Genomic DNA, 17,796 nt, shown 5'->3' on the forward strand with positions numbered 1-17,796 from the left:
TTATTTAATTTGGCTAAAGTCTCCTTGGACCTTCTAAAAACCTTTTTATTACGAGAATGCCATCTTCTTCAATTTCTTCAACCACCATGAACAACCATGAAAATAGAATAAATGCTTCTCAACCAATTTTAAAGCTGTAATAAGTAAAGATTTGAGCTCATTCACTCATAACCTTCCTAATTCTTTCATAATTTCTTCTCCAAAACATCTGGGCTAAGTTACAATGCCAAAAGTCATGCATTTTTGGTGATTTCTGGTTACTTAACATATGGGATGCTTATTTTTGGTGAAATCCTGAGTTCTGGGTGCTTAAAAGAACTGTAGCCGAGCTCAATTTTGTTAAAGGTAATCGTCGCACTTCAATTTCTCCATATTTCAGTTTTCATATCGCGAAAGTAGACTTCTCGTGAAGTATACTGAAGTCTACTAGTCAACATAAGGTTATTTTTGCAATTGACTTTTAAAAGTAGACTTCATTAAACCTCACGAGAAGTCTACTCGATATCCTTTGAAAACAAAAAAAAAGCATAGTAGACTTCATTTGAAGGCTTAAGAAGTCTACGAAAGAAAAGAGGTTATTTTTGTAGTTGACCGTATTTTGACTTTTTAATGTAGACTTCTTTCTAAAGTCTACTGTTTACGTCTGCACAAGAAGTCTACTTTTGAGTTACTTTTGTAGTTTGACCAAAAACGTATAGGTCATTTTAGTGTTTGACTAAAGTTTTTTAAAAATTAAAAAATTCATAAAACTCCGGAAAGCTGCAGTAGACTTCAGAAAGAAGTCTAAAAACTGTAGACTTCTTTGGGAAGTCTACTTATATTTTTCGGTCAAACTTAGAAGGAATCTTTTTTTAAGTAGACTTCACAGTGAAGTCTACTCAAAAAATTCAATTGCAAAATAACCTTTTTTCCGTAGACTTCTATTGAAAAAGTAGACTTCAAAAGTAGTCTGTCTGAGAAGTCTACTCGTACATGAAGTCTACTTTGTTAATCAATGCATCGGTCAAATGCTAAAGTAACCTTTTTGGCAGGAAGTCTACTTCTGAAGTCTACTGAAGGAAAAGTCAACGAAATGGTCAATTGCAAAAATAACCTGTTTTTTAGTAGACTTCTTTAGTAGACTTCACTATGAAAAAGTAGACTTCTTCGCCAGTCTACGTTTGAAGTCTGCTTTAGAAGTCTACTTATTGTAGTTTTTTTAAAAACGCGTTTTAGGCAAATTTATAAAGTAATTTTTTTATTTTTTGGATTAGAAATGCTTTTTATGAAGTGATTGAACTACCCAGTGAATTTCATTTCATTTCATCGATATTTATTGTTGAATCAGAAGTTTTGATTTTTAAGCTAGTTAGCTTATTAAAGTAAACTTCTCTAGCAGTCTACGGATGAAGTCTGCACACGAAGTCTGCTCGGTTTGGATATGTTTATTAAAGTAGCTTATTATTAGGTTTTTTTTTTGAATTTTTAGGTTTGGATATGCGTGTTAGCAAATGGTTGAACTACTCAATGATTTTCATTTGATTTAAGTCAAAATTTATTGTGGAATCGATTTTTTTGATTTATAAGCTAGTTATCTTGTAAAAGTAGGCTTTTCCAGCAGTTTACGGATGAAGTCTGCACACGAAGTTTTTTATATAGAAAAATTGTTACTTATGTATTTGCAATAATGTGATCATAATTTTGCTTGCTAATATGATTTCTTTGTGTTTTATCACAGAATATGATTTATAGAGAACGATGGATGAGAACTTGTGTATTGCTTCTGTATTCTGTTTGCAAGATAACAGTTATAGTACACACTACAAAAAAAATTGTTTATTGCAACAAATAATTACGTGGCAAGCATTAAATTTTTTTGGCAATGTAGACATTTACCACAAATTATCACGAGCATAATTTGTGGCTATAGAGTTGTTACAAACATATTTTTGTGGCAATTTTTGGCAAAATTACTACAGAATGCCACAACAATATTCTCTGATTAATTAGCCACAACTTATCCAGAAAATATTACAGGCAAATTTGCCACAGGTTAATACAAAATAATTGTGGCCCAATGTAACGAATTACCACAAAAATTGTTTTTTTCACAAAGCAAGATTACTGCAATATAATATGTGGCAATTTGTCACACATTGCCATTGATTAATTGTGGCAATTAGTGTAAATGTTTCAAAAAAAAATCAATTAGAATTTAATAATAATCGTTAATACAAAAACACTGATATAATAGAGACATGATTTCTATTAGAACAAAAGTCATTAAAATTACTATTAATCTAAAAAACAGAGCTATTACAAATGACAAAGTTTGTTAAGGTTATGGTTTGGTAGATCTCCACCGATGGACTCTGGACAATCTCGGTTATTGCTGACACCAAATGGTTGGATAAGCTGAAGCAAATCATTATGTTGAACAAGAAACAAAATCGAGATGCATAATTTTCTAATTAACTCATTGACAGAACAAGAACAAAAAAACAATAGAGAAAGAAGAAGAAGAAAAGGGATTTTACTTCAGAAATCTCATGTCCAGCAATGTGAAGATAAATAACTTTGGAAGATTCCGCCATTTAGAACCTGCAAGCCAAAGAAACGAAGCATTTGATTGCCATGGCAATATATGAGATCCCTTGCCAATCATGCAATCTCAGAATTATAACAAGGATGAAGATATGAAAACGTTTCAATATAACTGAATTATAAGAAGCGCTTAAGTACTGAAAGATGAGTTTTATACTCAATGACTCGATGTACCTGATTAGGGTGTAAAGCAATTGTGTCGAAATTGTGTTCAATGGCAGTCAAAATTCATGTTAAAAGGAGCAAAACAAAACCAATACTCAGTGGAGACCAAACTTTAAACGTTCTGTCTAAATTCAGATGTTATATTAAAAGAAAACATTTTGGATACCTGATCCTTCCATGCTTTAAGTGAAACGTCAAACTTTGCATCAAAATCATGAGCATCCATGGGTTCCATCTCCATCAAGTTCACCACAAACCTCCATAGTTATCTTCTTTTCCATTTAAGATCTTCTGAGCTCCAATGTCCATGCTGAAAGCAAGTCACATCACAATAGGCATACCGCAAAATTTACAACAATTTTAGGACACGTAAAGACAAAATCAGAGAATTCAGGACAGGAAGAGAACTCATTTAGGTAACACAAAACCAAGAGAACCCTTCCGAGAGAATCCCTAACAATATCTCCGACAGCTTCTTCACATGCACTGCGTACTCTTCGTTCACATCCCTAACACAGAAGCAGAGTACCACGACGATTACGATTACAAACTTTTGGTTAAAAGATAGAAACTTTTTAAAAAGATAGAAACTTTTGGTTAAAAAGATAGAAACTTTTGGTTAAAAAGATAGAAACTTTTGTATAATACCTGTATTCAGGTGGATTCTTGGGCCAGAATCTGTAATTAACGCAAGACGGTGGCCAGTTTCGGTGGAAGAGATGATCGACCCATGCTTTTTTGCCTTCTAAATCTTTCTGCAGCTTCGTTCCGTATTCTTCTATGTCTTTTGAATCCTCCGGTTTCGCGACGGACTCATTCTCCGACGAAGGAAGCTTGAAGAACTTTCTTCCGACTTCCTGCAACCGTCGTATCAGCTCCGTCGGAATCCCGTGGTTAACGACCTGGGATATCCCCCACTCTTCGCTCGCCTTCACCACCGCACGCTTAGAGATCTTTTCACCAACGGATCTGGCGAAGTTGGAGGCTGTTCGACAGAAAGAGCGACATCCAACGGTGCGAGAAGAGTCAGATGAGTCTAGCTGGATGGTGAGAAGAGAGGCGAGAGAGGGGAGCACGAGCGGCGAGAGAAGCAAACAAGAGCGTCAAGCGATGCGCCATTTAGGAAAGAGGGGGAGAGTTTTTTTTTTCACTAAAAAATTAGGGTTACACGAGAAAAAAAAATTTTAGTTAAGATATTATTTTTGGTTTAATTTTGGTTTAAATTTCGATTAGGTTAATTTATTCGGTTTAGTAGACTTTAATATAGAAGTTTACAACTTTTAAAACCTAAATAATAAATTTTCTTCTACTTAATTTAAAAACCTAAATTTCTATTTAGCAATATGAAAAAATAATTTTTGTACATTTGGGTTACGATTACGGAATTTATGAACGTAAATTTGATACCAAAGTAATATTTTCTAAATTTTAAAATTAAATTTACAGATTTACTTACTTAGTAGACTTCATTTCGATAAAATGAAGTCTACTATTAGACTTTTTTCTCTCTTTAGTAGACTTCGTCAGGGTGTAAACAGTAATTAGGACATCCGTTTTTTGTTTACTCATACAATAATGGTCTTTTCACTATCCTTTAGGTTATTTCTGCCAAATGTTTTTTCAGGGGTTTACTTTTGTATTCAAAGTCTAAGTTTTGGGTTATTTTTAGCAAAAACCCCTTCTATTTAAGAATAATGACATGTGTTTGTTTGTAAGGGTCATGCGTTGCTCTTCTTATTGCCTAATATTTTTTTTTTAAATGGAACCCATGAATTTTTAAAAATCATAGTTTATGAACTAGTGTTTATATTGATAATATTATATGTAAATCTGAAATTTTTTTTTTTTTTTGAAATGAATGTTAAATTTATTCACACCAAAAAAACTGTTTTACAATGACTGCTTCTTTGTTTTGAGAAATTTAGAGCTTTAAATAGAGAAAAAGAAAAACTATTTTGGAGAAGCTACTTGTGATAATAGCTAAAGGCGTGCAAACCAACGAAACATCCCGTCTTCGTATCTCTTGTCTCCAGCCAGCCGAATAGCACTGAACCGATTTCACATGTTCTTATCAAGAAGATTGATCATTTGCTGTGGTTGCGTGTGATTTTCTCCATGCCGCCGACGGTTGCGTTCGCTCCATATATGATATATTGCAGACTGGAAGATGTATCTTGTGATGAACATCTTGATATGATCCGTATCAGAGGTTTTGATCCTGATGAGCAGAGAGTCCCAAGCCGTTGAGTAAGATGTTCCTAAAAGTTTAGAGGTGAGAGCTTTCCAAACATTAGAGGAGTAGTTACATTCGAAAAAAAGATGATTTCGAGATTCCGGAGAGTGATTGCAGAGAACGCAATTTCCCTGATTCGTTCCTCCCCTACTCGACATCCGGTCTGCCGTAGATAGTCGGTTCAAAACAGCCAGCCAAGTAAAAAAGAGTACTTTGGCGTGGCATGTTTGAACCAAACTCCCTTGTGCCAATCCACCAGATTATGAGCCTCTCGAATATGATTCCAAGTGCTCTTTGTTGAGAACTTTCCCTTGTATCTGTTCGCCGAAGCTTTCCAAAGGTAAATGTCTTCTCCCTCCTTTCGATCCCTTTTAACAACAGTAATAGCTTCTTCTATCTGATTCAACTGCCCTGTTCGATGTCTCCTTCTGCGGTGGGATCTAATCACTGCAGCGACGGTTGCATTTTCAGGGATTCCCAGTTCAATATATCTGCTAGAACCTGTAATATCAATCAATCTCCCCATTGGCGACCAAGAATCGTACCAAAATAGAGAATTTTCACCGTTATGAACCTCCACTTTGAGAAAATCCTTTGCTTTATCCCGATATTTGAGCAGGGTTTTCCACATCCACGAACCTCCAGATGTGTTGTCTTTTACTAACCAGACTGATCCTTGCCTGCAAAGAGTGCTTTTAATCCAATGAACCCACAACGACGGTTGGTTCGAGATGATTCTCCAGAGAAGGTTTAAGCAGCTCACTGTATTTGCTTCTTTGAGTGGTCGAATTCCAAGGCCTCCCTCTGCTTTCGGTCGACACACAATGCTCCATGCAACTTTTGCCTTGTTTGTGTTCAAGTCTGGTCCAGACCAGAGGAAAGCAGCGCAAAGTTTTTCTATATCTTGTATACATCCACTTGGGAGTTGAAATGCGGCAATCCAGAAATTCATGATACTCTCAATAACAGACCGAAGCAATTGTAGCCTACCTGCAAATGAGAGATATCTTCCTCGCCAGGATTGGAGTTTCAGTCGAATCTTGTCAATTAACAGTTCATATTCAGCCTTTCTCATTTGCTTCGTTGTTAATGGTAGACCCAGGTATCTAACCGGAAGCTGACCTTCAGTAAATGGGAAGCTCTCCATGATAGAGTTGCGAGTGTGTTCTGAAACTCCGGCCAAATAGATAGTGGATTTTTGAAGACTGATTTTAAGACCCGATTTCACTGCAAATTCATCAAAAATCTGAATTGTTGCCTCTATTGATCGCTGGTTTCCTTCAATGAAGACCATTACATCGTCTGCAAAACATAGATGAATAATTTGAATACCCTTGCACTTTGGATGATATCCAATTCTCCTATCCATTGCTGCTTTGTCCAACATCTTCGACAGAACGTTCATGCAAATCACGAATAAGTACGGAGAGAGAGAGCAACCTTGCCGCAAACCTCTTTTGCTATTGAAATAGCCTGCGAGTTCCCCATTTACTTGAACGGAAAAGGAGGCTGAAGTGATGCATAACTCAATCCAGTGTATGAAATTCTGTGGAAAATTTAGAGCAGTAAGAGTGTTCAAGATGAAATCCCATTGAACAGAGTCGAACGCTTTCGATATATCAATTTTCATAGCACATCTTGGGGAAATATTCTCCTTATGGTAATCTTTGACCAGTTCTGTCGCAAGCAGTACATTTTCCATAAGCAGTCGATCTTTGACAAAAGCCGATTGATTTCCACCAATAAACTTAGGCAGCATCATCTTCAGTCTGTTCGCAAGAAGTTTTGAGATTACCTTGTAGATGACGTTACAACACGATATAGGTCGATAATCTTCATCTGTTTTGGGAATAAGCGCAAGGATCGTCGAATTGATTCCCTTAAGCAGGAAACCTTTGGTGAAAAACGACTTTACGGCAATGATAAAATCATGTCGAATAATCGGCCAGGCTGATTTGAAAAATTCACTAGTGAAACCGTCAGGTCCCGGAGACTTGTCATTTGGCATGGAAAATAACACTTTTCTGATTTCTTCACCGGTGACTGCCGTCTCAAGATACTCTCGGTCAATATCTGAGCATCGGAAGGCAAGGAGAGATTGCAGGTTCTCTATCGTCTCACCTTCGTATTCTTCCGGAATATGTGTTAAGAACTCTTTAAAAAATCTCTCTTCTTCAATTTTGATGTCATCCTCAGATTTTAAAGTGTCACCAGCTCGATTTACAATCTCCCGGATGGAGTTCCTCATCTTGCGAACCTGGGCTGACTTATGAAAGTAAGAATTATTTCCATCTCCAACTTTAAGCCAGTGGACCTTTGAGGTCTGTTTAAGAAAATTCTCTTCAAGGTAAGACAGATGTTGCCATTTTCGAAAAGCTGCGGCCTCTGCTTCCATTTTTTCTTGAACTGGATCAAGCAGAGTTTCAGATTGCTTCTTAGTTCTTACACAGAATCTCGTGGGCTTCCTTGGTTCTTTTTGGCAAATTACCCAATTTCTCCTTACCTAACTCACGGAGGATTGGCTTCATGGCTTTTAACTTCTTGGACATGTCATAGCTTGTTTATAATCAAGTCAAGTGTTTTTGTTTTGTACAAATCACAAGCATTGTGCTCATATTTATATATCTTCCACTTGCTTTGGATTCACTGTGTCTGTGACTACTCTAATGATGTGCTATCTTAAGTTATGTAAACTTTTTAGGTTTTGGGATGGAGTATAGTGGAGGACGAAACGGGCGATCTGAAAATAAGATGATATCAAGGCTTCTGATCTTTCTTCTCGGAAAAGAGTTTGGGCATGACAAACTTTGCTATTTTTGTTGTTCTTTCTCATTTTCATACTTCGTAATAGTTTCGTTTGATGATATTTTCACATGTAAAATTATATAGATGCTTATTCATCATCATCTTGGATATCATTTGGCATAAGAAAATAATACGGATCTAACATAATAAGGATCCAAAAAGGGAGCTTTGAGAATATTATAAAATATATCTAATGTGTGATTCATAATGATAGCATTTGGCTTAATAAAAAAATTGAGATCTAATATAATAAGGATCCAAAATGAAGACTTTGAGAACAGTAAGAGATGTAAGTAATGTGTGTGATTCATAAGGACATGTGAAAGGACAAATGATTTATTCATCAATCAAGAGAAGCAGTTCTACTTCGGACTATATGAAAGTCTCTTTAAGATGTTATAATTGACTGAAACATAAGAAATGCAACATTATCATTAGATCTTTGCTTTGTTTATTTTCCTATAACAATCTGGGATTAACCCTAAATTTGACATAATGTCTTACATAGCTATATGTAATCCTACAATGTAGTTGGAGGGCCAGCAATTCGGGAGCATTGTTGCTTTAGCATAGGAGGGAAAAACGGATTGAATGGAAGATTCGGTGTGCAGTTTGCTTCGGCTTCTAGAAATGCTTTACAACAAGCAGGACCTATGTTACCAAATTTGCCAGTTATTATGGACTGAGAGATTTCCGCAAAGCATCCTGGAATATTCATCAATGTTGACAAACATTTGGTTATGTCGGGCATTCCTGGCATACCAGGACTCGGTTGGAATGGAAATGGAAACGGAAATGGAAATGGAAATGGTAGCTGAGGTAGTTGAGCATTCACGGAAGCTGCAATGCATATAGCCACTATAAAGAAACATGCACTCTTGATCGACATGATGGATATATTGGGGGTTATGAAACAAGAAAAAAAAAAAGAGAAGACTTAGAAGTCTAAGAATATGATTTTGTTAAAGTCTGTGTTTTGTTTGATAAAATTAAGTGATTGGCTATTGATCTAATTTATAGTGGAAAAATGGAGTAGGGATATTAATTAGTAAATACTAATTAGCCTAAGGAAACGTATTTGAGTTAGATATTTGAACGTACTATCGTTTTAACTTTGAAAAGAAAAATAGTAAAAAAAACGTTTGATCAATGACTATGATGCACATTGGATTTGATAGACATCAAGCACTTTGACTACTTTTTCCTCTTACCATTAATGATGTTTAGAGGGTCGACAATATATTGTTTTCTTTCCTAATTGTAACTGTTTTGTTTATGAACCGTTCATCTCTTCGCTTTGATACGGACATACGGTCCATGTATATAATTCGGTTTCATTGACTTGACAGTATGATACCAAAGAACTACTAGATGAACAAATGAAAGCTAAATCAAATATAAAAATCAGATTTTCCCTTGCCAAAATATATATATTTCTGGTGAAATGGTTAAAACTATTATCAAATTTATCAGTATCTTATTATAGAGTGTAACAATGAAACTTCTGCAAGTATAAAATCACAAATAGCTAGGCAATTCATTTTGTGATCCTGAGAAATGATAAGTGATTTGAATTTAGTCCAACTTAATTAAATAAAATGGGGAATATCGCATTTATAACCATCAAAGTACAAATCACTAACACTTTATACCTTTGAAATTTTTTCACTCTCATTCTAAACCATCAAAAGGAAAAATATTACTTCAAACAATCAAACTAGCTCTCGTAAAAAATGAGGAATTTCGTGCTTGACTGATTCCGTTGGTATGCCAGTATAAGAATTAAAAACAAAACAAACATTCTCATACGTTTGGAGCTTTTGATAATTTATAGGTTTCTTCAAACGATTTGTTTGTTGTTGACTTGTTGTTGTCTATTGGATGAACAATACAGATGGGTTAATCATGAACGATTTGATAATGGTGGCCAAAAGAGATTTGATGATATATCCCTTCATTGTGTATGGATGGTCCACATGTCAAATTTTATAAAAGCTATGTATTCATCAACATCTTGGATAGCATTTGGCATAAAAAACAAATATTGAGATCGAACATATTAAGGATCCAAAATAAAACTTGAGAACATTAAGAGATATTTCTAATGTGTGTGATTCACAAGACATATAAAAGAACATATGATTTATTCATCAATCATAAGAAATGCAACACTAGTATTAAGAACTTTGCTTTTTTTTTTTGGTACCTATAACATTCTCAGATTAACCGTAATTTAGAAAGAAAAATATAGTTTCACATAACAATTTGTAATCCTAGAGTGTGGTTGGAGGACCGGAAATTTGTGAGCATTGTTGTTTTAGCATAGGAGGGAAAAAAGGGTTGAATGGAAGATTTGGTGTGCAGTTTGCTTCGGCTTCTAGAAAAGCTTTACAACAAGCGGGACCTATGTTACCAAATTTGCCTGTTATTATGGATTGAGAGATCTCCGCAAAGCATCCTGGAATATTTATCAATGTTGACAAACATTTGGTTATGTCGGGCATTCCTGGCATGCCAGGACTCGGTTGGAATGGAAATGGAAATGGAAGTGGAAACTGAGGTAGTTGAGCATTCACAGAAGTTGCAATGCAGATAGCCACAATGAGAAAACTTGCACTCTTGATCGACATGATGATGAAGACTCAGAAGTCCAATAATATGATTTTGTTAAGTTTGTTATATTTGTTTGATGAATTTAAGTGATTGGATATTCGGTCTAATTTATAGGACAAAAAATGGAAGCAGGGATACTTATTACTAATCAGCTTGGTTAAACGTATATAAGTTACAAAACAAAATGTACCATCGTTAATAATAAAAACAGTAAAACGTTTGATCATATGCACTTTGCAGTAATAAAGCATTTTGACTACTTTTGTATCTTACCATTAATTATGTTTTGCGGTCGATAATAGATCTGTTTTCTTTCCTAATTGTAACTGTTTTGTTTATGAATCCGTTTATCGCTTCCCTTTGACACAGTCCATGTCTTTAATTTGCTTTGACTGACTTGACAGTATGATACAAAAGAACTAGATGAACATATGAAAGCAAAAGCAAAGCTAAAAAATCTGAATTTCGTGCCAAGATAATTACTTAATTATCAAAATTATCATTATAATAAATTTAAATAGAAGTGTGTAACAATGCAGCTTATGCAAGTATTTAATCACAAAAACAATTTGATACGTATTAGTTATTTCTTAAATTTCCTTTTATTATTGGTACTGTTTCTTTTTCTTTATTTTCCTTTTATAAACTGCTGCTTTTTAGGGTTTTAATAGATATAGGAGTTAAGTCTTGATTGTAAGAATCATCCAAGGAAGAGATCTTTGGAGGGTTTATCAGTTGAGGGAAGATAACATATTTCTCTTAGTTGTTCTCTTTGGGGTTTTCTTTACTCTGTTTCTGTTTGCCATTATTTTATAATTGCGTTGGTCATTCAATTCGATTCTATTTTCAACAGATCATGAAGAAACTATAAGTAACTACTTTCAATTTTAATTTAATCCAAATTAGAACAGAAAAATCACATTTTTAAGCATCAAAGTACTGATTACTAGCACTTTATATTTTGAGATATCATCACTCTCATTCTAAATTATCAAACTAAGACAAATCTTACTTCAAACAATTAAACTAGCTATCGAGAAAATTTAAAGGGATTGCTCACTTTCTTTTTAATTAAGAATAATGACATGTGTTTGTAAGGGTATATGTGTTGCTCTTATTATTGCCTAATTGATTTTGTAAATAAAACCCATCAAAATTTTTTCAATCATAGTTTATGAACTAGTGTTCATATTGATAAATATTATATATGAATCTGAATTTTATATATGTCATAGCTTGTTTATAATCAATTGAAGTGTTTTTGTTTGCACAAATCACAAGCATTGTGTTCATGATTATATATCTTCTACTTTATTTGGATTCACTGTGACTACTCTAATGATGTGCTATCTTAAGTCTCTCTATATGTAACTTTTCAGGTTCTGGGATGGAGTATAGTGGAGGACGAAACAGGCGGTCTGAAAATAAGATGATATCAAGACTTCTGATCTTTCTTCTCGGAAAAGAGTTAGGGCATGACAAACTTTGCTATTTTTGTTGTTCTTTCTCTTTTTCATACTTCGTAATAGTTTCATTTGATGATATATTCGTTAATTGTGTATTGATGGTCCACATGTAAAATTATATAGAAGCTGTGTATTCATCATCATCTTGGATATCATTTGGCATAAAAAAGGGATCTAACATAATAACTAATAAGGATCCAAAAAGGAAGCTTTGAGAATATTAAGAAAGAGATCTAATGTGTGATTCATAATGATAGCATGTTGCTTAACAAAAAATCGAGATCTAACCTAATATAAGGATCCACAATGAAGACTTTGAACAGTGAGAGATGCAAGTAATGTGTGTTATTCATTAGGACATGTAAAAGACAAATGATTTATTCATCAATCAAGAGAAACAGTTCTTCTTCGGATTATATGTAAAGCTTTAAGATTTTATCATTGACTGAAACATAAAAATGCAACATCATCATTAGACCTTTGTTTTTTTTTTTGATTTTTCTATAACATTCTGGGATTAACCCTAATTTTGAAATAATTTCTTACATAACTATATGTAATCCTACAATGTGGTTGGAGGGCTGGCAATTCAGGAGCATTGTTGCTTTAGCATAGGAGGGAAAAATGGATTGAATGGAAGATTCGGTGTGCAGTTTGCTTCGGCTTCTAGAAAAGCTTTACAACAAGCAGTACCTATGTTACCAAATTTGCCAGTTATTATGGACTGAGAGATTTCCGCAAAGCATCCTGGAATATTCATCAATGTTGACAAACATTTGGTTATGTCGGGCATTCCTGGCATACCAGGATTCGGTTGGAATGGAAATGGAAGCTGAGGTTGTTGAGCATTCACGGAAGTTGCAATGCATATAGCCACTATAAGGAAACATGCACTCTTGATCGACATGATGAATATTTTGAGGATTATGCAACAAGAGAAAAATAGAAGACTCCAATAATATGATTTTGTTAAGTTTGTTTGTTTGTTTTTTTTTTTTGTTTAATGAATTGAAGTGATTGGATATTTTGGTCTAATTTCTAGGAAAAAAAATTGATCAGGGATTCTAATTACTAACTAGCTTGGCGAAACGTATATAAGTTACAAAACAAGTACCATCGTTAAACATAAACAGTAGAAACGTTTGATCAACGCAGTAAACTCAGTAATGAAGCAGTTTGACTAATAATGTTTTGGGGTCGACAATAGATCTGTTTTTTTTCCTAAATATAACTGTTTTGTTTATGAATCCGTTTATCGCTCCTTTGACACTGTCCATGTCTGGAGTTTGCTTTGATTGACTTGACAGTATGATACAAAAGAATTATCAAAATTATCTTTATAATAAATCTTATTATTTTTGATTTGCACCCATGAGAGAAATTTGTGAAGAATAAGGAAGCTTTCACTTTTTTTCTATTTCACTTATCCTACGAGTGAAGAATAAAGAGACAAATAATTTAGCACAGAGTGTATGGGTCCATCTTCAAAATATGATTTATGTAAAATCGATATTATCGGTTTGGATTACCGTACCGTTCTAGGTACTGTTAAAAAAAAATAATCTTATTATAAATGTGTAACAATGTGAGTTACGCAATTTGATACATAATAGTTATTAGTTAACTTTCCTTTAAATCATTCTTATTGATTCTTTTTCTTTATCCTTTTCTAAACTGCTGTGTTTTAGGGTTTTAATAATATACTAGGGATTAGCCATCGCTGTAGCGTAGGAAATATATATTTTTTATAAAACTCAATTTTTTTATAATATATATTTTTGGGCTGAATTATAAAAAATGAGTTAATCCATATATAAAGTCTTTTTTATCAGAAAAAGAGAGATTATGGGATCACCTAAAATATACAAAGAAAAAAATTATGCGGTTTTGGTGACCAAGTATAATGATAATATTAATTTCTTCAAACTTTTAGTTAAATATTGAATGATTTTTTTTCCCATATATGCATTCTCTCGTAGATTAGATTTTTTTTCTTTTTCATATTCACATAATGTTGATTACATTATCTCGTAGATTTTTTCTCATATATGCATTCTCTCGTAGATTAGAATTTGTTTTTCCATATTCACATAATGATTATCATATTGTATTATTTTTTTTCTCATATATACATTCTCTCATATATTAGATTTTTTTTTCATATTCACATATGATTTATTTTGTAATGCATTCTTTCATAAATTAAATATTGTTTTCTAAAATAATTTTGGCCCAATTTAGTATTACGTAAAACCTGAAGTTTTAGCCCACAAAATTTTCAATGGTCCAGTTAATTAATGTATTGAGTTTAGTTATATAATATCTTACATATAAAGGTTAATTTATATAAAATATTCTGTAATATCTTACAAATTAAAGTTCATTTATATAAATAAATAATCAAATAATAATATAGAGATATAGGAGTTAAGTCTTAATTATAAGAATCATCCACGCAAGAGAGAGTTTTGGAGCGTTTATTGGTTTATTAGTTCTCCTTGGTGTTTATTTTATTTTATTTTATTTGCCATTAATTAATAAAGATTAAAGGTGTTTGTCTTTCAATTCGATCTAATTAGAACGAAAAAAATTCTTTCAGTTTTAATCCAAATTAGAACTGAAAAAATTATATTTTTAACCATCAAAATACAAATCACTAGCATTTTATATCTTAGGATATTGTCACTCTCACTCTAAACCATCAAACTTCTAATGAGGTTTAGGGTCGACAATTATTGTTTTTTAATTTATTGTAACTGTTTTGTTTAGGAACCGATTATCGGTTCGCTTTGATATGGTCCATGTATGTAGTAATTTGGTTTGATTGACTGGACAGTATGATATAAAAGAACCACTAGATGAACAAATGAAAGCAAAATCAAAAGTTAAAAATCTGATTTGCTCTTAATTATATTTTCTTATGAAAATGGTAGTATTATCAAATTTACCAGTATCTTAGTATAGAGTGTAACAAAGCATTTTATGCAAGTAAAAAATCACAAATGGCTAGGCAATTCATTTCGTGATCATGAGAAATGATATGTAATTAGTTTTAATTGTAATCCAAATAAACATGGGAAATAGGCCTGGGCAAAAAAAAATTGGATCCAAATGTCCGATCTGGTAGAGACCCTAAAAAATCCAAAAGAAAATCCGAACTAAACATTAAGAAATACCTGATTGGATTGATAACACCGTATTTTGACTACTTTTATGGATCATAATTGTAGCTTATGCAGATGTTTTAACTCTGTTTTCAATGGTTTTTAAAGTGTTTTCAATGTTTTAGAGTTTCAGAAGACTTTACAGGAAACTTGGGCAAAAGATATGCAATTTGGAACAAATGAGCAATTTTGGATAAATGCAGACCGTCAGAAGTATGACAAGCGATGAAGACCTTCTCACCGTCTGATCACCCCCAAAATTTGAGACAAGATAGAGGATCCAACCAGCTTTCTAATGCACTTGGTTTGGAGACAATCCAATGATTAGATCTTCAGATACTCGCGATGCAAGAATGACAGAAAATGCAGTTCCAGAAGAGAGCATTGGCCGGGACCGCGGCCAACACCTGTTTTCCTGCGGGTAATGCCACCGCGACCGCGGAATTTGGTCGTTCACTTTCCAGACGACTTAATTAAAGCCCAGATCAATTCCTTTCGTTATTTTTGAAGCCCTAAGTGTCCAGGACCACCCCGGAAGATATAAATACCCTCTTTAGGTCATTCTAAAGAGAGGAATCGAAAGAGAGACAAACTTAGAGAGAGAGAGAGATAGAGATTTTCGTGTGAGAAACCCTAGGAGGCAGCCGTCTCAGAAGAAGGAGCCGCCGCTGGAGGAAGCCATCGCGCCCTCATCTGCTTCTCTGTTCTTCGTTTTTCTCCATTCTTTTCTTTAATTTCCTGCAACTTTCAATACTCTGTGATGATTGTTTACAATATGTTTGAGTAGTTACCCAGTTGGGTTTAAAGAGATTTTTCAAAGGAAATTTCATGTTTTTTTGCTTATGAATCGATAGATTTAGGACTTATAATCTTCTAGATGTTCTTCGTTTGCCTTTAATCTTACTGCGTGATTCTCTGCTGGCCACTTATAAGCCGATCTGATATGATATGTTGCGAAAGTTTTCATTGATTGTCTGAACTAGGGTGAAACGAGCAATGATTCTATAGGAGTGGAAACCTACCTGTATTTGAGTTGTGAATGTTGATGAGTCTTGTTCTGTTATTGCATCTTCTCCCTTCCAGGATCAGAGTGGAAACCTACTGATCAGTGTTGCGAGAGATAGTTGTTTAGTGCTACGAAAGTAGGCTATTCATACTTCCGTGCCTCGAGTTCTAGAATATACGTAGTTGATTACCTTTATCACTTGTTTAAAATCGACATAGCTTAGTCCATGAACCCCTGCGAATTACCCTTGAGCCCCAACGTTTGTCTTTTATTGTTTACAACCTTCGATTTAGTTTGCTTTTCATTCGCTTGTTCTTTGCTTCAATTCGCCTCTTGTTTAATCGCTTACTACTTGCTTTACTTGCTTTCTTTTTTCAATTGCTTTTACTTTCTTTGCTTTCTAGTTTAGAGTTAGTGACAACCAAAAACCCAAAACCAAAAACCAAAACCTGTTTAGTTCTAATCTGATTTAAGCATTGCCGTGAATTCGTACTGAAACAACTAAATCTATGTGGATCGATTCCCTAAGTACTACAGCGCACATCTGTGAACTTGCAGACATTTAGGGGTTATAAATTTAAAACCTGAAGCTAAGTAAAACGAAAACAACAACCCCGCTTTTGCTCGACATAAAGTTTTTGGCGCCGTTGCCGGGTACTTTGATTTGTTTCCCAGCTTAAATCCATTAAAACACTTGTTTACTTTTACTTTTTCTTTTGAAAATTTTCAGGTTTCTCTGCGATGAGAGACCAGGAACTCTTGGTGATCCACCATATCGTGTGGATGGTGATCCAAGCGATGATGACCTGACTGATGATGAGTTTGAAGAACCGATTTATGATGACAATGAGCTAATCGGATCGACAAAACGTGAAGACGATGATGAACTGATTGGAAGTTTTTGATTCACTCGAGAAATTCTTGGGAGATCGAAGAGCTATTCAACCAGCCTTACCAGAGGATGGCAAAACCGAAATTAAGGTACCCTATATCCATTTAGTTCAACAAAATCAATTCCATGGTTACAATTGCGAACACCCGATTGACCATATTGAGACGTTCGGAGAATTATGTGCAACCATTACAGCAAATGTGGATTACCACAAGTGTAGTCTTTTCCCATTCTCTCTTAGAGATAATGCCAGCAAATGGCTAAAATCTTTGCCACCTGCTTCACTAAAAACGTGGGCAGCGTGTAGAACTGCTTTCCTAAATTGTTTTTACACTAGAAATCGTTCAAATCTCTTAAGGAACAAGATAAGAACTTATAAACAAAAAGAAGATGAAGATCTTTTAGATACTTGGGAAAGATTTAGGGAATACCAAAGAGATTTTCCACACCATGGATATACCGAAGAATACCTGCTGGGTATCTTCTATCGCGGTATAACTCCAGAGTTCCGACACTCTTTCGACACAGCAAGTAATGGAGATTTCTCAACTAGATCTGTAGAAGATGCTCACGTTTTTATTAAAAATTTCGCAAACAGCATCCGAAATCAAGTAACCTTTGGTAATTCTGCACTTCCTGAGAAGAAAGAAGAAAGTTTGGAAGTTATGAAGTGTCTCCATCACATAATGAGTCATCTTGGGTTGCAACAACCAAATAAGGTACATAATACGTGTAACTTTGACGGTTGGGACAACCCAATGGATTCTTATGATCAAGGGATGGTGAACACTGCAAAAGTCTATCAAATTCAAGATTTTCCATTCGTTTCTGATCACCGCGGGTCCATTCATCCGGACCGCGGCAAACCA

General features: G+C 34.3%; 4 protein-coding genes and 1 non-coding gene across 5 annotated transcripts; all 5 read right to left on the reverse strand.

Annotated features, from left to right (window-relative positions):
* Positions 1-2,164: 2,164 nt before the first annotated feature.
* Positions 2,165-3,851, reverse strand: LOC18016603 (flavonol synthase/flavanone 3-hydroxylase; the record flags this gene model as incomplete). The annotated part of the gene is made up of 3 exons (XM_006401952.2): positions 2,165-2,580; positions 2,915-3,257; positions 3,397-3,851. Coding segments are annotated over 2 exons (552 nt in total), but the record flags the coding sequence as incomplete, so codon positions are not given.
* A 4,455-nt stretch (positions 3,852-8,306) lies between these two features.
* LOC112086540 lies at positions 8,307-8,675 on the reverse strand. Its single transcript, XM_024155508.1, has one exon. The coding sequence runs from the start codon at positions 8,673-8,675 to the stop codon at positions 8,307-8,309; it is 369 nt and encodes a 122-aa protein (XP_024011276.1).
* A 1,384-nt stretch (positions 8,676-10,059) lies between these two features.
* LOC112086541 lies at positions 10,060-10,416 on the reverse strand. The gene has a single exon (XM_024155509.1). It carries the CDS (start codon positions 10,414-10,416, stop codon positions 10,060-10,062), a length of 357 nt encoding a protein of 118 aa, XP_024011277.1.
* Positions 10,417-12,454: 2,038 nt separating this feature from the next.
* LOC112086807 lies at positions 12,455-12,772 on the reverse strand. The gene has a single exon (XM_024156689.1). It carries the CDS (start codon positions 12,770-12,772, stop codon positions 12,455-12,457), a length of 318 nt encoding a protein of 105 aa, XP_024012457.1.
* Positions 12,773-17,276: 4,504 nt separating this feature from the next.
* On the reverse strand, positions 17,277-17,384 carry LOC112086970. Its single transcript, XR_002899819.1, has one exon. It is a non-coding gene; the product is annotated as a small nucleolar RNA R71 (small nucleolar RNA).
* Between the last annotated feature and the right edge of the window lie 412 nt (positions 17,385-17,796).

The sequence above is a fragment of the Eutrema salsugineum genome, unplaced genomic scaffold, assembly GCF_000478725.1.
Source record: "Eutrema salsugineum unplaced genomic scaffold, Eutsalg1_0 scaffold_2, whole genome shotgun sequence".
NCBI classification, from domain to species: domain Eukaryota; kingdom Viridiplantae; phylum Streptophyta; class Magnoliopsida; order Brassicales; family Brassicaceae; genus Eutrema; species Eutrema salsugineum.